The 21,053-nt window shown below is 39.9% G+C and overlaps 1 protein-coding gene across 1 annotated transcript in view; it reads left to right on the forward strand.

Annotated features, from left to right (window-relative positions):
• Window positions 1-16,064, forward strand: part of serpinh2 (serine (or cysteine) peptidase inhibitor, clade H, member 2) — a 30,506-nt gene extending 14,442 nt beyond the window's left edge. Inside the window, exon 5 of the mRNA XM_067401124.1 lies at window positions 14,939-16,064. Within this exon, the coding sequence (XP_067257225.1) occupies window positions 14,939-15,244 (306 nt within the window). The 3' untranslated portion in view covers window positions 15,245-16,064. The remainder of the gene's footprint in view (window positions 1-14,938) is intronic.
• The last annotated feature ends 4,989 nt before the right edge of the window (window positions 16,065-21,053 follow it).

A 21,053-nucleotide genomic window follows, 5' to 3' on the forward strand; every position in this document is an offset into this window, starting at 1 on the left:
CAGTTTCTATTACTGTTGGCAGAAGTGCCCACTTTTTGGCATGTTTACACCATTTACAATTTTAGTTATAGGAACGAAGTGTTTCCCACAGGATTTTGTGGGACTATGATGGGTGAACCTTGGTCCCTCTAGGGGAGTCCAGGGTGTGCCCCCTGTAAGAACATTTTGGTGCACTTTGAGACTTCAACAGAACCCCCCACCCCCCCACCCCTCCTACCACCAAAAGTTATCCTAAAATAGGGTTGTCAAAAGTACAGACTTTAGTACCAAGTCGGTACTGAAATTTAAATAATGTGACAATACCAGTATTGCCCCCTAGCATTTTGAGCGCTGTTCTTAAACACCTCTGATTGGCAACAATGATGGCTAAATAGACAAATAGACATTTTTTAAAATTTCAGTACCGACTTGGTACCGAAGCCGGTAATTTTGACAACCTATAATTGTCTATAATTGTGTATCTGTGATCCCTCTAAGTGTTTTCCATACAGACTAATGGCTGTTCTGGCATCCAAAAAAATTCATGCTCCATCAAGACCTGGGCAAAGGCATGGAGTAGTGGCCCAGAGCCCCGTAGAGAGATGCCATGCTGGGTTAGAAGCTCAGCAAGAGTCTCTCCAGCAGCTCGGCCATAGGATGCAGCATGGACTCAGACAGCAGTGAGTGACAGAGTTTTAGAATAGCACAGATGGTTCTGCCTGCACTGCTGAACAGATTTGGATTTGGACGACAGAGAGTGACAGTGACTGTGGCGGGCTTGTTTAGGCTGTTGAGTTCAGTAGATGAATCCGTGTCTGGTATGATTGGCTCGTGTGGTAAGCACATTTGGATTCTTTGGTTTCTTGCTGTGGGTGGATATGTCAAGTACGCCTTCATAGTGCTCTTCTTGTGGATCGTTGAGGTGAAGTGTTTTGGAGCTTGATGAATGATTTTGTGACATCTGCTGGCTCTCCTCCGCCTCAGTCTTCTCTCCTTCCTCGTCTCTTTCCTGTCTCCCAGCCTGTTCTTCTTATTCGTCTTTTCTCTCTGCAGCTACCTCTCCGTCCTCCCTCTCTCAGCGTCTGACCTCAGCTCATCTATCTCTTGCCCAGAGTCCACTGGATCCTCCCACTCATCCTTTGTCTCCCTTTCTTTATTCATCACTTAATCCACCACCTCAATCTTTGTGTCTGCCCTCTCATTCTCTCTCATTTCTAGCTGGTCAGAGTCCCTGCCGCTCATCTTCTATTTCAGCCCTTTTCTTCTTTCACACTCTTTCTTTTCTCTCTTTTTACCTCCTTCATATTCACCTGCACCTCTTTCTGCATTCTTCATTTCTTTCACTTTTTCTGTCTCCACATGTCTGCGAAATATTTAGCTCTTTATTTAGTGGATTGGACTCAACTGTGACCTGCTTGACCTCTTCTGTGGTCAAAAACTACTCTTTCTTTCTCTCTCTATTTTTTATGGATGCACTGAAAACTCACATATATGTGTTTGTGTATTTCACCATTTTGGTTCATTAAGATAGTATAAGTCTCTGGTGTCCCCAAAATGTGTCTGTGAAGTTTCAACTCAAAATACCCCACAGATCATTTATTATAGCTTGTCAAATTTGTCACTATTTGGGTGTGAGCAAAAACGACCTGTTTTTGTGTGTCCTGCTCCCTGCCGTTCCCCTTTCCAAAGGAGGACGGAGCTTTAACAGCTCGCGCTTTGGTTGCTCAACAACAACAAAGCTGGAGAATCTCATGCAGCCTAAATGACGATTGGACAGTAATGGTGTTCAGCCTTACATTGTTCAAACCGGAGTCGGACACTAGGTGCATTTACATGGAGCATTGTAATTGGTTTAAAAGTCCAATCCGAATGAAAATGATTCATTTAAACACCTCATTTGGAATAAAAATGCCCAAATGAAATTGTAATCGGTTTGAGAGGGGTGGGATAAACCTTTCTACAAACTGAAGAAAATAAAAACTCATGTCAAGAGGCCAGGGGTCGTCAGAATGCACAATGGTGGCAGCAAAATCAAACTCGAGTTAAACTGAAACTAATGAAGGAACTCAGTGTATCATTACTACAGACCTTCATCAACACGCTTCTGCTTTTTGGAGGAGGGAGGGGGTAGTATGAGATGCTTCTTAGAGATGCACAGCCACCAAACAGGTCAGCTTCCTGTTCCTGTCTTTTCCTCATACCATCCAGCAGTAATGTGCTACAAATCCACACTGTTGCTTGATTAAGAGAAACAATTTACATAAAAAAGTGCGCATAAGAAATAATGAAACTCCGTGTTGACAGGAATACAAGGCGGCAAACAGGCTATAAGCTAATGTACGCATGTCACAAAGTCATTCTGATTGAAAGCGCCGGCACATGTAAACACCATATCGGATTAGATAATGTCTCATGTAAACAGTCCACTAAATCTTTCAATTGGAATGATTTTAATCGGAATGACAAAAAAAAAAGTGTACATGTAAACGTGACTACTGATAGAGAGGCTCAGGAAGAAGTTACAACTTTTAGATTGCAACTGGACATTTCTTAATGGTTAGTGGATAAATTTATGTAGTTGCTGTGGAGTTGATTCAACTCATTGACTAGCATGTGCCGTCATCTTTTGTGCAAATCCAGTGTTGAATTGACCCTCGTTTGTGCAGCAGTCCGGTGTAAAATGATGGCATGGCAACAATACTCTACTACAACAACTCATACTCTTCTCTAAAGTAGCCCAACATGGCTTCACCCTCTTTGTTGCGTGTTTCCGGGGGCAGGGTTTATGTAAATTTTGGGGTTTGTGATTTCACCAACCCAGGAAGAAGCTCAGTGTAGGCCCTACCAGCTGTGTTGTAGTCCTTAAAAAGCGATATCTCCCTTTGCATTGAACTTTGAACGTCGTAACTTTGCAGATGTTGTTTGTGCTCAAATAGCAACATTACACACTAACTAAAGTTGAAAGTGAAATCATAATCAAGGATCCCTTTAAATATATTATATATTTTTTATTATTTAACAAGTCTGTCCAGTCTTTAGAAAGCATATTCCTATAAAATTTGGTGAATGTAAATATAAAAAACTCATTAAAGGTGCAGTATGTAGGATTTCTGTCCGCTAGAGGTCACTAGAAAGCCTATTCAAAACAAAGGCGTATAGCTTGATGACGCCAAGTTTGAGAGCAGAATCTTGGGACATGTGGTCTTTACCTCAACAGACGGTGCAAAAGAATAGGGAGTGGACTCGAGAAGAAATCATGTTCATGGATGCAATTATTAACGTTACTGTAATATGAAGCAGAGCAGGACCGAGTGTTGTGAGAGCTGAATGAGGAGCTGGAGCGATTGCGCAACACACGCCTCACGAGCAGCTGAACTTTTATTATGACACAGTCGCCAGCGCCGCTTCCGCTTTTCCGGTCATGAGTATGAGGTAACGCAGCTCAGTTTATCATATTAGATACATTTGAGAGTGTTGAAAATGATGTTATAACGTTACTCTGTGCGTTCGCTCGGCGGCTGCTGTGAGACACTGTTGCACACTGCAGTAAGATAGATCGATTTTAGAATATCATATTAAATGCTGGATGGCTTGTGTTGATAAATGGCATGCAATTAATTTTAAAACATATTGTATGATGGAGAAAATGCTGTATTACTGTTACTAAAAATAAAGCTGCATCTGATTATGCTATGTTAGCTAATTAACAAAATAGTGTTTTTTTCTGAGGCATGGAAAAGCATGGTTCTCACAAAAAATCAAGAAAATTAGATTTAAATAATAAGACTAAACGTGTTGAGCTATATGACAACAATTAGTTTTCTGTCTATAAATATATCAAAACAGTTGTTCCCTTGTCTATTAAAACATGTAATATATTAAAGCTTTTTTGGTGTTTCCATGGTTTCTACAAAATAAAACGGTAAACCGATGGTAACGTGGGTATGATGCAATTGACAGGCGACTCCTCACATGCAGGGGGCGGAGCCAGACATTGTAAACATTCGGGGCTTATCCCAAATTATTGTCCAAAGACAATTTAATTTTCTATTAACAACTTTACTGACATGAAAGGAGCTTTTGTTGTTGTATTCTTGTTCAGAAAATGTACATTATTTGACACTGTAATTTGTAAGACGTTGTTGGATGTATCTCCTCTAGGGGGGTCTGGGGGATGCCCCCCCGTAAGAAAATGTTGTACATTTTAAAGTTAAATGCATCAATCTGGTGCACTCTGGAAACTCAAAATTAAGAACTTCAACCCATGTACAGTGTGCAAATTCAACAAAGAAACAGCATTGACTTGTACCTGGACATTAAAAAGGGTTCAAACATCTTTTTTACAATACTTTTGTACTCATTTCTTTTTAAAAGATAAATCCTTGAGCTTTTATTTTGATCACCAGCTGATCGCGTGCGCAAATGTGCGCACTTCTCTTTAAAACACGCAGCACAGACAGACTGTAGGCTATATATACTTAATCACTGTCTTTTGCTGTTTTATAAAGGCACAAAGCCATATCACAGTTTCGATTTTAGCTCGTTGGAAAACGTAGTATGTTTTAAATTTTCAGTTCATTATGAAATGATGGCGGCAGTAGAGGGTCATTAATGGGAAACACTGAATGAATGTATAGCTGATAAATGTGCTAAAGTTGTCATATCAGTTGTTATATAACAAAAACCCTTCCACCGGACCGAAAGAGATTCTCGAGGCCTGCCACTGCTCAGGAGGCGTGGCTCAGTACAACTCACAACTGCGGTGTGCGTAAACTCGCTGTCGGAGAGGAGAGAGAGAAAGCGCTGCAGGTATGGTCGGATAGCCCATAGGCTACTGACAGCAAAGAAATGTATTCTATAGGCTAGATTATTTTTAAGGTCTATTTTTACAGGCTGTATGCAGTATATGCAAAGCCAAAGCCCAATGAAATAAAGCAACTCATGATTTCGGAGGTTTACATAGGCTATTGTCCAGTTTCATATTTGCTCAGTGACAGTCATTACTTTCGGGGCTTGACTCAAAACATTCAGGGCTGAAGCCCCAGCAAAATCGGCTGGAGCCGACCCTGCTCACACGTCCTGGAGCCTTGGTTAAAATTGCAATTTTCTTACGATTTACAAATAGTTGGAAACATATGGGATATTGTAAGTACTCAAGTGAACAAAATATATAATTCTGGCCTAGTGGTTTTTGGATATTTTACTGCAAAAATCTTACATTTTGCACCTTTAAGTTAAATTATGTTTTCGAGAGTTTCCAGAGTTAAATATGCTACTCTGTGTTCGGGCCGATTACCGAGCTCGGAGCCCTCTCCCCGGAAAGCATGGCAAATACGTTTACCAATTTATTTACCGGACGTATTTGTAAGTGTGAACTCATGAAACATATTTCATTAATATCTTAGGTGCATAAGTTAACTTTGACAGCCCTAAAATTACATTTAAAAAATCTCTTTTCTTCTCTATTTTTGGCTGACCACCATTAGTCCCTTGTGGGCCCCAGGGGTCCCCAGAGCCTATTTTGAAAACCCCTGCTGTAGGGTCACTGTCCCAGGGTAATGCTGCAGGCAGATGACAAACTGTCTAAACCACAAGGTTGATTTTATCTTCATGGTAGACAGCAGATGTCACGGCAAATGTGTCAAGAGGAGTCCAGTGGCAGAAAAGGGTAGGAATGTAGAGAAGTAGAGGTTAAAAGACACAGAGTCGAAAAAAGGTACAACAAAAATGACAGTTGTTGAGCTAGACAGGTCAAACGGGGCACAACTGTTCCCAGGGCGCTCAGAGGACTGAACGGACGCTGTAGGGTGGGACAACATTTTGTTAAAGTCTTGTAATGCCGGGTGAGAAATATAAGCACCCCACATGTCTTGTCCGCATACGCAGCTCTGCTTGGAAGAACAAGATTTTGACATTAACATGAATGGTAAGGATGCCCAAGAGAGACCTAGAAGCTTGCTTTAAAAGAAACCCACCGACAGCTGAGACATGACTTCCTTTTTTGGACTTGCTGTGTTCACATAAGTGATGCCCCAGCGTGCGGAAAGAGGCCGAAAAGTCCTGCATTGGGTGCATGACATGAATAGAGCTGTATTACTTCTCTGACAAGCTCTCCTGCTGCTCCCTCGCTCTCCACATCGTTCTGCTCTCTGTCTTTCTCTACTCTTTCATGCTCTTGTCTGGTTTTTTCTTTTTTCTGCCACACACACACTTTCTCTTGTAGTATCTGAAGAAATATCACCGTAGGTCAGAGACACTTGATTCCTCCGCTTTTATATGGGCAGTGACAGAAGAGGCGCGCTGAGTGTTGCTTCTCTCTCCCGCTCTGATAGGGTCGAAGTGAGCAAACACAGCCACCATCTCGAGGCGTTAATAGCGTTTCCACTTTTTATCTATCATCTCGCCTCAGAGCCTCAGCCTCCAACATGGCCGCCAGACGCTCTGTCACTCTCAAGTCGCTCTAGGCCTTCTGTCACGCTCTCGCATAGACGTCTTTGCTCTCAGGAGGAGATGCCATTATCCTGATTTCCAATCCTTGCGCTTGCGTATACACTAATGTAGCCGTGCTGCGTGGCGACAGGGGCCGGGCTTGGGGCAGGATGACCCAAATTGGTCTGACATGCAGCTGGAGAGGTGAGTGGTTGTGAGGGAGGTGGAATGGGGTTGAGTGCTGGAGAGAGAAAGAGACTGGGAAAGGGCAAGAGAATGGACAAGCCGGATAAAAATATCCACTCTGGTGGTGAGGCAACGGGGCCAGAGCTCATGAGCGGTTAGTGCCAGGCGATAGCGGCTAACAAGAGATTGAGTCTGGACTCCATAACGAGCACGAGGGGTCGAGGGGTCACCGTCTGCCTGATGCCTGGCAAACACACACAGCCAGACACACTGACCTTAAGAGTCTGACGCAGGGATACACAGAAAACACTCACACACACACTTACTGTGCCAAGGCCTGTGGATGCCAGTGTGGCTGTAATTGGATTGCACAGTTCTGTGTGTGTGCCAGAGAGACAGAGGGAGTCAAGCTAACATACACACACTCATTGATGAGGTCATGAAGTGGATGCGGTGTGTATGCCAGGACTTGGGAAAAGCCTGTTGTGTTTAGACAAGTGTTTTAGAGCGCAGTATAAAATGCTAATTCACAGTCTCGTACAAATATTGACTTGTCCTGTTTATTATGTATAAAACTGTATATATTGAAGTTGTATGGCCTTCTTGTAAAAACCTTTTGTCACACTTGCCAATAACAAATTAATTTCTATTATTGTTTGTCGTACTTGCCAGCAATGAAACTGTATTCTATTAATTCCATTAATGATTCTTTTAGTGCTGCTTACGAAGGATTATTTGGAAATAAAGACTCGCAGTTCTTTTTGTAAGATCAGTCTGTTGCCAAATGATAAGATTATTTCAGAAGTCACAGACAAAAAATAAATTGTATTACTTTAAAAGATTTTGTAATGAGGCACAAAAGTGGCATGAATGGAATCTAATAATTTGCTCTAACTATTGGCCTATATTAAATAAAAATATTCATATTCATTCATTAATTTAATTATTTTTATTAAATGATCCCTGATGTCATTGAATCATTCATTTATAGTTCACCCAAAAATGAAATTTCTCTTCAGTTAATCATCCTCATGTTGTTCCGGAACCATTCAAACTAAAAAAAAAAAAAAAAAAAAAATTATGAAACATCTTCATGAACCATTTTTTTAAGAAGATTTAATCAAAGTCTTAATCAAAGAGACATGATCGCCTTTTCAGATGATTAACAGATTTGATTTAGGCTTTTATTCACATATAAACATTGATTAAGGCGCATACATGGAGCACATCAAAGTATGTCTCAGGTTTCAGTCAAATATTTTAATTTGTGTTTTGAAGATGAATGAAAGCCTAAATGACATGAGGGTAATTAATGACAGAATTTTCATTTTTTTAGGGTTAAATAACCCCTTCAAGTCACTGTTTGCAGAATACCACAAAATAAATATTTTAGTGCTGCAAAATTGTGAATTTTCTCTTCACAACAGCTATTTCTTTTATCATACTCCCGATGGCCTCTTTTCTCCATGTGTCACCCTTGCATTATGCCTCTTTTTTTCATCTAAAGTGGAAGGCTCCCCCTAGGGGAGGGGTTTTGTAACTACTTCAACTGATTCACAAGTGTTTTTTGATTCACTGTACAACCTGCTCATAAGAGTCATTCATTTGGAAATTGGCTTGTGCTGCACTGTTGATTTTAGGTGAGGCTCAGTGGTCCCCCTGAGCAGTAGTGCAGAAAATACTGATGTATGGAGTGTTTAGCATTTTATACAAAAACGTTTTGAAAATCAGTTGCTCCAAATTAAAAATTTTTCAACCAGTTTGAAACAAGTATCTCTTCTTCTTTTTCCAACCATTTGTAATTTAATATATGCATTTCATATGTGTTAACACAGCTGTTTTGAACCAGCAGGGTTTTTGCCCACTAATTTCTTGTGATTTTTCCAGGAAGCTGATAAACAGCCTGAAGTTCTTTGCGGCAGAATGCAATGCAAAGGATAAACAAAAAGAAGAATATTGACTGTGTAGGGAAAGAGAGTGAAGAGGAGAGAGAGAATGTAAATTAGACATAAGATAGTGATAAAGAACTCTGCCACTGAATAATGCCCAAGACATATTCTGAAAGCTGAACCGACTGGCGTGATGCTGCGAGGCTGAATAAAACAGTTGCTTGGAGTTGCTGAAGGCTCTGTGTGCCACTGGTGAGGCCATCTCCACCCCTTAAGTTCCCATGCACCATCATGTTGTATAGAAAATAGAACATAGAGCCGACTGCAGGGCTGTTTCTTCTTGTGCGTTATTCATGAGTTGTATGTTTTTGTAGTTGTGTTTATTGATGTAGGCGCTTGAATTATGCTACGGTATAATGCTGGAGAGTAAGGATGGGCTACTTTTGGAAAACTTTGGCTTGAGAAAGAAACAGACAGGAAGAGAGAGTGGGAAGAGAAGAACATAGAGACGCTCCATTTCCACCCAATGAGCAGCATTAGAGCTGAACCATGTTTACACAGCCCTCCTCCTCGCTCCATCTCACTCTCTCTCTTTTTCCTCCATCTGCCCATCACATTTACTGCATTAGTTGGGAGTCTGTGTGCCACATTACTACATGATATTCATTAGCCTCCTTTCATCTGTTTCCAGTGCTGAAACTACTGTACTCATCTGCAGAGCCATCACTCAATCCCGCTGCCTCCTGGGCACGTCTCCTCTCCGTAAACGTGTCATTAATTCATTTGGGGGCTCGCTGCACCTAGGGAGGGTTTACCTTTTTCTCCTACGGGGTGTCCTATGAGCTGCGTTGGATTTTGTAGGAGTGAGGCCAAGCTTCACTAGGCTCAAATGACTCAAAGCTAAGCCGTGTGGCATCTTGGAGATCTGGGATAAGTGAATATGCGAAATGAGGATTTTTTCGACTGTCGGACCCCGGGGGGCTTCTCGGGTGAACCCTTGCACAACGACGGCCCATGCTGAATATTTAAACGCTGATTGTTTTTAAAAATGAAGTGACCTCAGCATATCCGCACATCTCGAGAGGTGCCGCCATCCCAAGGAGAAAGAAGCATGCTATTTATAGAGGCTGTCACAGTGCAGGCTGGGAGATGTCTGCTAATGTTGCATGTGACTGTAATTGCCGGAGACAGCGTTGTCGTAGTAACACGCGGTGCCATGTCACCGCTGTGGCAACAAGCTGCTTCAGGTCAAGACTGTGCGGCCCAGGAGCGGGTCTGCATCTATAGTACCGGAAGACATCAAAGTTACAATGGGAAAGCTGGAGAGGTGCAAGGAAAAACCCTTTGAGACACACTGAGAATTAATTAAGGGGAAGTAAATGCGCCTGATGCAGTGTCAGCCTGTATAGCAAGGACATACAGCCATGAGAGAGGACGAGAAAGCCTCAGGAGACAGAGAGGAAAGGCTGTCATTCTCTGGAACATAAATACATGCTTAGATACAAGCCTGGACATTCGGATCAGAGCGGGAAATAGACAGGAAGCGCATGAGAGCAGGCAAGAGAGGAATTAAACAAGCGGTGGATGGTCAGATGAGGAATGAGGATGCCACAGAGGTGGCTGAGCGGCCGACAGGATGAGGCAGTGATGAAGTGATGGAGGAAAGAGGTTTGAGAAGGAGAATAATGGATGAGGACAATAGAAGTGCATTAGTGCAGGTGTGTGCCGAGACTGTTGAGAGAGAGAGAGAACCGCAGAGGGTCGAACAGCGTTAGTGAGGTGACAGCCTCCCCCACCTCTCTCCCTCATTATCAACCTCTCTGTCCATCGTTCTCTCATTTTCCACCTTTTTTCCACTTTAACAACCCCTGTGCCAGCATCAGGGCTGTGCCCATTCAGAATTGAAATGAGAATGTCTTTTAATTGCCGAATTTGAATTGAAGTAGCGAACAGGATGCAAAAATACTTCAAAGTCCCTTTCGAAGAAAAGTCAGTTCACTCGGTGGCCATATTTGCTATGCCTCTGGGCAGATATTTCTGGCGTGTAAGACCAACTCCTATCTACAGTACTTGAATGGGGAAATAGCAAAATCTCCAAAACTTGTGCCAAACTCGCATTTAAATAACATATTTCAAATAAGCAATAAAACCTTGACATGAACTGTCCCATAAATGTATGCTCAAATAGAATAAAAGAGCAAAATTTTCAACTTGGTCCATTGAAATGAGAAAAAACAGATAGACTCAAGAGGTGAGCACATGTAAGACATCCAGCTTGTTTGCGAATGGCCCCTTTTTCTGCCATATTGTGAGTCACACTTTCTCCCATTCATAAACTCTAAAAAATGTTGGGTTAAAAATATACAAATCCAGCGGTTAGGTTAAATGTTTGCCCAACCTGCTGGGACGTTTTATTTAACTCAACTATTGATTATAAATTACTTGCTTAAACTGAACCCAAAATGTGTTGGAAATTAACATTTATTAATATGTTTAATGAGTAATAATTAAACAATACACATTTATTAAATTGCTTATTAATAAATGTTCACCTTATGATTATTATTGTTGCCTCTAGTAATTATGTTTCTGATTTTTAATTTCCAACCTATATTGGGTTAATTTTAAGCCAGCCATATAGTCATTTTTAAACAAGAGTTAAGTTAAATAAAACTGCCCAGCACGTTGGGCAAACATTTAACCCAACTGCTGGGTTAAAACAACCCAATCGCTGGGTTTTACCATTTTCAACCCAACTTGGGTTGTTTTTAACCCAGCATTTTTTAGTCTAGTAATATGAGTGAACAAAATTATAAACGCAACACTTTTGTTTTTGCCCCCATTTTTCATGAGCTGAACTCAAAGATCTAAGACTTTTTCTATGTACACAAAAGGCCTATTTCTCTCAAATATTATCCACAAATCTGTCTAAATCTGTGTTAGTGAGCACTTCTCCTTTGCCGAGATAATCCATCCATCTCACAGGTGTGGCATATCAAAATGCTGATTAGACAGCATGATTATTGCACAGATTATTGTGGGTGAGTGGTTTGCTGATGTCAACGTTGTGGATTAAGTGGCCCATGGTGGCGGTGGGGTAATGGTATGGGCAGGCGTATGTTATGGACAATGAACACAGGTGCATTTTATTGATGGCATTTTGAATGCACAGAGATACCGTGATGAGATCCCGAGGCCCATTGTTGTGCCATTCATCCACGACCATCACCTCATGTTGCAGCATGATATTGCACAGCCCCATGTTGCAAGGATCTGTACACAATTCCTGGAAGCTGAAAACATCCCAGTTCTTGCATGGCCAGCATACTCACCGGACATGTCACCCATTGAGCATGTTTGGGATGCTCAGGGTCGGTGTATATGACAGCGTTTTCCAGTTCCTGCCAATATCCAGCAACTTTGCACATCCATTGTAGAGGAGTGGACCCACATTCCACAGGCCACAATCAACAACCTGCTCAAGTCTAAGCGAAGGAGATGTGTTGCACTGCGTGAGGCAAATGGTGGTCACACCAGATACACATCACATCGCACTTCAGCTTCACATCAAATCTTCTGTCCAATCAAATGCTCTCTAGAATCTGAATTCCCGCCCCCTCCTACACTATAACCAGACACTGAAGCTGCGGCTGAAATCTGTCATTTGTTCACACATGGTGAATGGCACTTAGTGCACTATATAGAGGATAGGGAACGATGCTTTCCATATATGCTTTCCATTGATGCATATGAAGTCCGTTTTTCATGTTAGTGTTACGTGAACCCTCGCAGAGCAAGCCCAGTCTGCTCTGGCTCACTGGCACGAGAACACAGAGTGGATCATATCCGCGGACCGCGAGTCAGCTCAGACCACGAAAGGTATCAGACCCATTTAGATTCTGTAAAGAATGCTATATTTTAAAGTGATATAGAGGATATTAGGCAGTAGAGATTAGAAGGAACAGAGGTTTTACTGAGTTTAACCCTCTGGAGTCTGAGGCTGATTTGGGGCTTGGAGAAGTTTTGACATGCCCTCACATTTATGCTTTTTTCAGTTGTTCATAAACATATAAATGACAAAAGTGTCATTACACTGTATTCAGCACAAACAAGGCTACAATAATATGTGAGGAACATGTATGTACATGTTTGTATTTTTGAAGGAATAATGTTTATGCGTGGTTATTGAAAAAACAAAAAACTTTTAACTTAAAAGCATGCACATTTGGAGAAATATTGATGGATTCTTATATATTTTGTCAATTTTCTATACTGAGAAGTAATATTTATTGTCATCACATTTGGAGAAATGTGATGTGACTCATCACTATGAATGTGACTCATCACTATGTGACTCATCACTATGAGTGCTGGATACTGTGTTTTTAATTCTTACTTGCAGCCGGAGGGCGCTTTCTGTGCACATTTAGTCCACAAATTATTCTAAAGAAGAAGAGAACATTTCAGGAATGGTGTTTTTAATTCATACTTGCAGCCAGAGGGCGCTCTCTGTACACCTTTAGGCCACAAATTCATATAAAGAAGAAAAGGAACTAGGAACTAACAGCATGTCTTCTAGAGATCGCTAACCATGGCTTTACCATCCAAATAAACACTTTTCAAGACAATAAATACACGATTGAGATGATTTATGCATGTATTGCCTCTGAATTTGCCTCTGAATAGCGCTGGCTCCGTGGGCGTGGCCGCATTAGCGGGTAATGAGCTGAATCTCGGACTTCTGACATGGCTCTCTTTTCATACAGATTACATAAACACAGAATGACTTACACGATTTAAAACCTGACATTTCAACGTTTCTTTAGACGTAAGTGTCATTTTTTTTGTCATTAGTATTCATAAGTTACAGTTTATTTTCTGAGAACTATCAGATTGGAGTTCATTCAGAGGGAGACGAGAGATCACGCATCATGTTAGTTTTCTTTATTTTACAAAAAGCACAACATTGTGTTTTTACTCTGAGTGTACACAAATAAAAGAAGACATTCTATAGTTTCAATTGATATATTACTTATGTCTCTATGACAAAAAATTGAGTATTTTAAGTCTGTTTTGCTGCAATGTGAAAAAAATCCTGCAAAACGCGCCGGCGCGTTTTCAGACCTCAGAGAGTTAACGGCTCTTGTATAAACGAAACACTATTAGCTGTTTTTAAAAAGGGGTGGAGCTGTTCGATATGTCCCGCCCTGTCTTCCTGTTTCAGATGAACTTACGTCAACATGTTGGATAATGCTGCGAGTTTCATGGCAATTCACTGGGCCTTTAAATAGAAAAGAAAAGTTGACAAAGCCTTGTTTAAATAGTTTTGTTTTTTTAGGCCTTTAAATAGATCTAGAGCAGTATATATATTTCATCATATTTAATAAAAAATTACCTTCTGCAGACCAGGGTGGAAGGACATTTCTTTTCCCAGAATGCACAAATGTGTTGCTTTTATTTGAATTGCCATTCTGCCAATCTGATTCAAATTCCAATTCAGCTTCCTGTCAGGTGAGGTCTATTCAGTTAGAATTCCAATTCATTTATTGATTTGTAGCCAAATCTTTAATTCTGAATTTAGCGCAAAGCTAACTAGCACACCAACTCCATTCCCATCATTTTTGCAACAAGATAGAGTGTGCATGCGCTCTGCTTTAATTACAATAGTCATTTAGGCGAGAGTGCTTAATCATTCAGTTAAAGTACTTGCCATTCGGTCTCAGCTTTCACAAACAAGTTGGGTGTCTCTCAATCTTCCCACAGCAGTTCACTTATTATCTCCTCTTCCTCATTCCAACATCGCTCTCTCCCTCTCTTTCTCCATTTCTCTCCCCATGCGGGTAACTGACGTTTATCCAGGATCTCATCCAGGGGGAATATAAACTACCTGTCAGCGAGCATCTTTCTGCCAAATTCATATCTGAAAGGAAAACAAAAGTGGGCTGAGGTCAGAGAGATCTTTTTTAAATTATTCATAAGCAGCTCTCCCTCAGCCACCGTCTTCAGCTCCTGTCGCATGCTTTGTACCTCCTGCACTGCCAACAAGGGCATCTGTCATGACTTTAAAATAAAGGGGAGACAATGAAGAGGGGAAACAACCGGATTTTTGAAACATTGATTTACAGTGACACTCTTTATGTTTTGCTTTCATTTGTCGTTTCTACCTGTCTGAAGAGGACCTCTGTTTTTTTTTTTTTTATTATTTCCACCATTGGGAGTCATAAAGGGCCATGAATGTTTAATTTTTCGAGATCTCTTTTGGCTCTTATTTGTGATTTTATTTTACATAGTCTGCATAATTGATTCGCACCATCATTTGGAGCAGAGGAGGGTTTTAGGGTCTAGTGTTCACCTGCCTTCTGAATCTGTGATCAAATATAAAAATAAATTAAATTCTCTCTGTTTTCTTGCACTCCCCCACACTTCTTTCTTTTTCCCTTCTTGCTCTCACTCAGAAGCTGCTGGCCACATTGGGCCTGGTAGACGCATGGAACGAGACGTCAGCTGATTTCTCCTTCGCATCAAGCATGGGACGGGGGAAGCTCCACTTGGGAGCCGTGCTGCACTGGACGTCGCTTGAACTGGCCCCTGAGTCTGGCAGCATCGACGATATGCATGAGGATGAGGAAGTGGAGAAGCCGAAAATCTTCTATGCAGATCATTCCTTCATTATACTAGTCAGGGACAACAGCACTGGTGCATTGCTCATGATAGGTGCTCTGGACCACACTGACGGCCCTGCAATTCACGACGAGCTGTAGAGCCAAAATACTTCACCCTCTGGCGCTGACAGTCAGCTGAAGTGCCAAAATGGCTGACCTACAGGTATTGACAATAAACTGACCCACTTATCCACTGCAAAGCCACTGTCTTTCATCTGTTGTTCTTTTGTTACGCTTTAGGTGTTTTACAGATATGAAAGAGCTTAGGATAGGATATAATTTAACTGATGTGTAGGCCAGCATGGAATCCACAGAATTATTCCTCAGGTTTCGACAGAATTTGAATGTCTTTTATTCACATCCTATGCATCCCTTCAAATTGTATTTTTGTTTATAAATATTAGGGTTTATTTGAAAAAAGCCTTCAGCAGCTATTATGAGTGAAAGTCACAGATCTGTTAGAAGAGAGTCGCACAACAGGTTAGAGATTTTTAATTGATCAGAATCTAGATTTGAATTTTTCGTGCTAATTTCTTTATATTTTTATAACCCTTGCTTTCGTCTAGCATTCTTAATAATACTGTTAAATATATATATTTTTAATCAGATCTCTAAATGAATTATACTTTCAATAATACTTTTAATTATTAGTAATTGCCTAAAGGGATGGCTAAATTCTTGTAGCATTTAAAATTGAATTGTGTTTTTGTTTTGTTTTTAATTTTTGCATAAATTTGTTTTAATTTGAAATTTCTTTTTATCAGTTATCAGCTATAACGTTAAAATAATTATCTGCTTATCAGTATAGTTCAAAATATTGTGCATTCCTAGTTTGCAGCTTAGTATAAAAAAAATAAAAAAGACTAATGGTGCAACTGCACAAACTGAAATTTTAATTATTATGCAGTTTTTTAATATGTAGTCAAGGCTTTATTCAAGCTAACACACAAAAAAGACAGACTTGATACTAAAACATCAACTATAAACAAAGTATCTTCTTGCTTATTTTGTGTGTGTCCCCTCAACAATGATGTTTGATTAAATTTGAATTTAAGCATGCTGTTTATGTCCAGTGTGTGACTTCCTTTACACCAGATTTGTCTTTCACTTGATGTTTATTTCTGCAGTGTCACGCCTACACTCTTGGAAGAAAATGTTCTATATAGAACCCTTTTTAAGGGTTCAATCAAAAGAACCCTTTAGGGTTCTTTATTGCCAGAAAAAAAGGTTCTATATAGAACCTTTTAGGGGTTCATTTTATTGATTTTAGTTTTTAATTTATTTTAATTAAATTTTATGAATTAGCCTGCTTATATAGTTACTTTATCACTAGAAAAACTTAAATACCCATAGGCATAACACATCAAAATAATATGTAATCATTTAAGACATTTTTATTAGCATTTACAATGACACAAGCAATATAAAACACACTGCAATTCATAGAGCAATAGTTAGAAGAGTTAACATAAATAAATGTTTCTAAAAAAATGAACTAAAAGACTAGCTAGTAGAATTATTTTTAAATTCATAAGCGTTAAATGATAATTTAACATTCAGATAAGCATTTAAACAATAAAAACAAATGACCCATGGTAAATTCAGTACTGAGAAGGACTAAATAGTGCTGAATGAAAGAAACTGGCTTTTGGATGCTCCATATTGAACAAAAATTAGACAGCCAACAGATACTTTTGACATCCTGTGTTTTCAATCAGGGGCACGTCCATTTTGATGCTGACTCTCTATGCGTTCAGGGGGCTTGACATCTTAAGATGGAGATGCAAGTCAGAAAAACATTTATTAGACTTATGAAGAGTACAGTACAACAGAAAACAGAAAGGAATCTCTCACAATTACATCTTAAAACTTACGTGAATCATAGAGGAGTGTGTTATTTTCATCTTATTGAAGTAATGCTGCACTCCATCCCTGCAGTGAGAGTGCAAACAGAAATATTAATTTATTATTATTAATTATTCCATTAAACATGGAAAAAAGAAAAACAAATGATTTACAAGTTTCCCAAAGTTGGTACTGTGACTAAAAATAATGTACTTTTTTGTGTCATTGGTTTGCAGTTGAAGGTCTTTTCTTCATCTTCATTTCATAATGCATCTTCAAGAACCAAATACAGTGTTTAGCATAAATTAGGCCTTCAATTAATTCAGAAAAAGTGTGCTATAACTGCAAACACCAAATACTCACAGCTATATCCACAGAAGAAACATCTTCATAAGCTCCTCTCTTTGTTCTTCGGGGTTTCTCTTGTGCGGTATGGCTGTGATCACGTGATTTGACTGCTCCTGAAACATCGTTTTCTTATGCGTTTTCTAGGTCCAATACAATTTACAGTACAAAGAAAAGTGTATTAGAATATAACATGAACTCTGGCCACCATTATTGATCAGTCCACATTACACAAACGTTTTTTAACAGAGATTTTAGGAATTCATGTAAGAAATGACAAACCTCCTGGCGGAGAATAGCGCAGGCCCGGACAGCACCGTAAACCACATTTCTTCTTTTTGCTTCTTGAAAAAAAAAAAAAGTAAGGTGTGCAAATATATCAATTATTTAGGCACATGTAATTAAAATAAGGTAAGAGATATTAATTTTCTCACTTGCCAATTTAATCGTCGTCCTCTCGAGCGTTGAGCTCAAACGGACGTCAGTAACGTTTAAGTTTAAAATGCTGCGTTCACGCGCATTCCAATTTCTCGCGCACGACGCGCGCGGCTGAAATCCAACACTGCGCGTGCAGACTAATCAGCGTATACCATAGGCGTATAAACTGTCTATGGCGTATACACATGCGTGCTATTTGCTGTTTATGTCGAAGATCATTTAATGGATCTGTTTGGAGGGTTGAGTTATAAGAATTGACTTTCAGAATCTAAGTATTTCCTACAGGATTTTCTTTAACCAGCAGATGGCAGAATTCTGCCCCTAGCGCCTAGATCCAGAAACAACGTAGGCTACATTAAATTTAGATTTTTTTTTCATTACAGGATAATGCGGCAATTATTTTTTCTAATAAACCTATTAAACTTGAAAATGTATATAAGTTTGTTTTCTTCAGAATGAAAGATGTGCCTAAGTAAAATTGAAGTAAAAACACAAATATAATGTTCAATAGTGTTATCATTTAAATAAACCCTTTGTGCCAAAAAGGTTCTTTCACCTTTATATAGAACCTTTTAGGCAGAAAAGGTTCTATAAAGTTGGTTAAAGAACCCTAGGGTTCTATAGAACCCCAAAGAACCTTTTTTTCTAAGAGTGTAGGTAGTCCTTCCCAGTGAAATCTCAGTGGTCCAAAATCCTGTTCCAATCAGTGTGAAGGTCCTGTGTGGGCCTCATGATCTAGTTATATTTAAAATACCCTGGGTGAAGTTCTTGTGGTCAGTTTGTGCACTAGTACAGTAAATGCGTTTCTATGTCTGCAAGCCATTCACAGCAGAGACACTGACTGACAGCAACACTCACAATGATAGACGTGCACTGCAATGAGATCGTCAGTGAGAAGCTCTGAAGCCAGTGTGGTGGGTGTCAACTACACTCATATCGACACACTGACACAACTCATTCCCTACTGTTACTGTAAGGAAACCCACCATGGTGACAGCCAAGTGAACACATGCTGATGCTGAGATACTGGAAAAGACACACCACAGACTCTTACACTGCAACGCAAAATGACTCCAAGCGCTGTCGACATGTAAACACTTCTATATCTGACAGTGATGGGTTTTTAAGTTTAGATTTTATTTAGGGCCGAGTAAAATGAACAAAAGCTTATTTGTTCAAGACTCAAAAAATAGCTCTTTGGCTGAACATGATTCAATCATGAACAGTGGTTCCACGTGATTGAAACAAGTAAAACCCAATAGAATCAACCATGTACAACTAAAATCAGTGGTGTTCATGTAACTTGAATGATTGGTTTTAGTTTAACTTAAAGGTGCTCTAAGCGATGTCACGCGTTTTTAGGCCAAAACATTTTTTGTCACATACAGCAAACATCTCCTCACTATCCGCTAGCGGCCTGTCCCCTGAACACACTGTAAAAAAATGCGGTCTCTGTAGTCGCCACAAGCTCCGAAAACGGCAATAAAAACAAACTGGTGCAGCCTGGACCACGAATCATAATAAACACGCTCCAGCCAATAACCGACAAGAATGATTTTAAATGCGCGTTCATGACTGTTTCAGGAAGCACGGAGGGGAGGGGGGGAGGAGGAGGGGGGGGGGGTCTAGCTAGCCTCTGTTTTGTTTGACAACACTTCGAACGTCAACAGGAAGTTACTCCACCCAGGATCACATAGAGAAACTTTAATGGTTTGGCTTAGAGCATCTTTAATGGTTTTCATTGAATCAATCAAATAATCCTACAATAAATGCTTCTTGTTTAGTCCTGTGATTTACATAAACTAAATATAACATTTCTTTACACATGTGATGTTCAGTGTTGGCAGTCCAGTAGTGATACTGGTTTCATCCAGAGTGTTTGCTTTATTATTAAAGGTGGGGTAAGTAGTTTTTCAAAAACACTGTTTGGAAGCTAATCAGGTAGACACCAACAACAATTGTGTAACCAGTCAGCATTGTATGATGGTGTATGATGGTCGAGGAGACAGAACGAGCAGGGAGATTTGAAGAAAAAAAGCAGAAAGAGAGATGAGACAAAATACAAAAAGGCTTAAAAGAATATCACTGGAATGAAGGTTTATGACTGGGCAAGTGCTTTAGGCCCCGCGTTAATATTAGAAAAGCTTCTTAGCGCTGGAAAGAGCTAAGCCTGAAAACAGATGCGGAGGCTGCTTTGATTCCGCTTCACATGTGAGTAACACTGGGTTTGAGTGTCATCGATTGTCTGGAGCTGCTGTGCTGTTTGCGAGCTGCACACTTCACTCTTGTGTACTGTACGTTCATTTTTTTGTGCTTCCTTGTCATTTGTTCATCATCTGCGCTTTATTTTTAGTGAAGCATTTTGTTGCGCGTCAGCTGTGATAATCAGACATCCACTCTCAAATTGCATGTGTAAGTGGCCAGCTAGTGAGAGCTGTGCAGGTAAACCACTGCACACTGATGACCGTTAGAGAATGAGGTGTTTAGCGTCATTTTTAGCGCACTCGCTTCGCCTGCCAGCAGCGATCGGGCCGGGGTGGTTGGGATTGGAGGGCGAGTTTTGGAGGTGGAGCAATGAAGAGAGGGGTGGGTTTGTTTGGGTTGATTTCAAATAGAGCTGGGCAATACAGCTAAAAAATGTATCACAATATAATGTTTCATATTGTTCGGTATCGATAATTATTGAAATTTTTTAATAACCTTTAAAAAAAAAAAAAAGACCAGTAGAAAAAAGTTTGAATTTAACCAATACATTTTTAATTAAGGCAAACAACAAATAATTTTAAAACAAAATAAATAAAATGTAAACAAATCTTTCTTATATTTTATATGAAGATTAAATTAAAGAAACTTACTGCACAATTCTGGATAAATTAAGAAACTTTTTTGTTTCAAACTGAGATCACGATTCTGAATGACAACTAAACAAAATAACATGTAACTTACTAGAGGTTCTGACAAAATATTAATTGCTGCAGTCTTTTTTAAAAAATTAATTAATTTATAATTAAATTAATTGTAACACAGTTCGTAAATGTGGGAAGAAGGAGGCGGGAACCGGCGAACATTCAACGTAACTTTAATTCAAAAATAAACAAACAACAAAACGAAAGTAATGCCGGCAGACCCTCGCGGACGTCTGCCGGCCACACAAACATAATAAAACATAAAATAAAGTCCAGGCCTGGTCCTCTCTCGTCCTTCACTGATGTCGCTCCTCCTTTTATGCCTCCGGAGCTCCTCCGTGAGAGACTCGAGGCCGGCACGCCTCGCAGGTGAC

Source organism: Chanodichthys erythropterus, chromosome 11 (genome assembly GCF_024489055.1).
Source record: "Chanodichthys erythropterus isolate Z2021 chromosome 11, ASM2448905v1, whole genome shotgun sequence".
NCBI classification, from domain to species: domain Eukaryota; kingdom Metazoa; phylum Chordata; class Actinopteri; order Cypriniformes; family Xenocyprididae; genus Chanodichthys; species Chanodichthys erythropterus.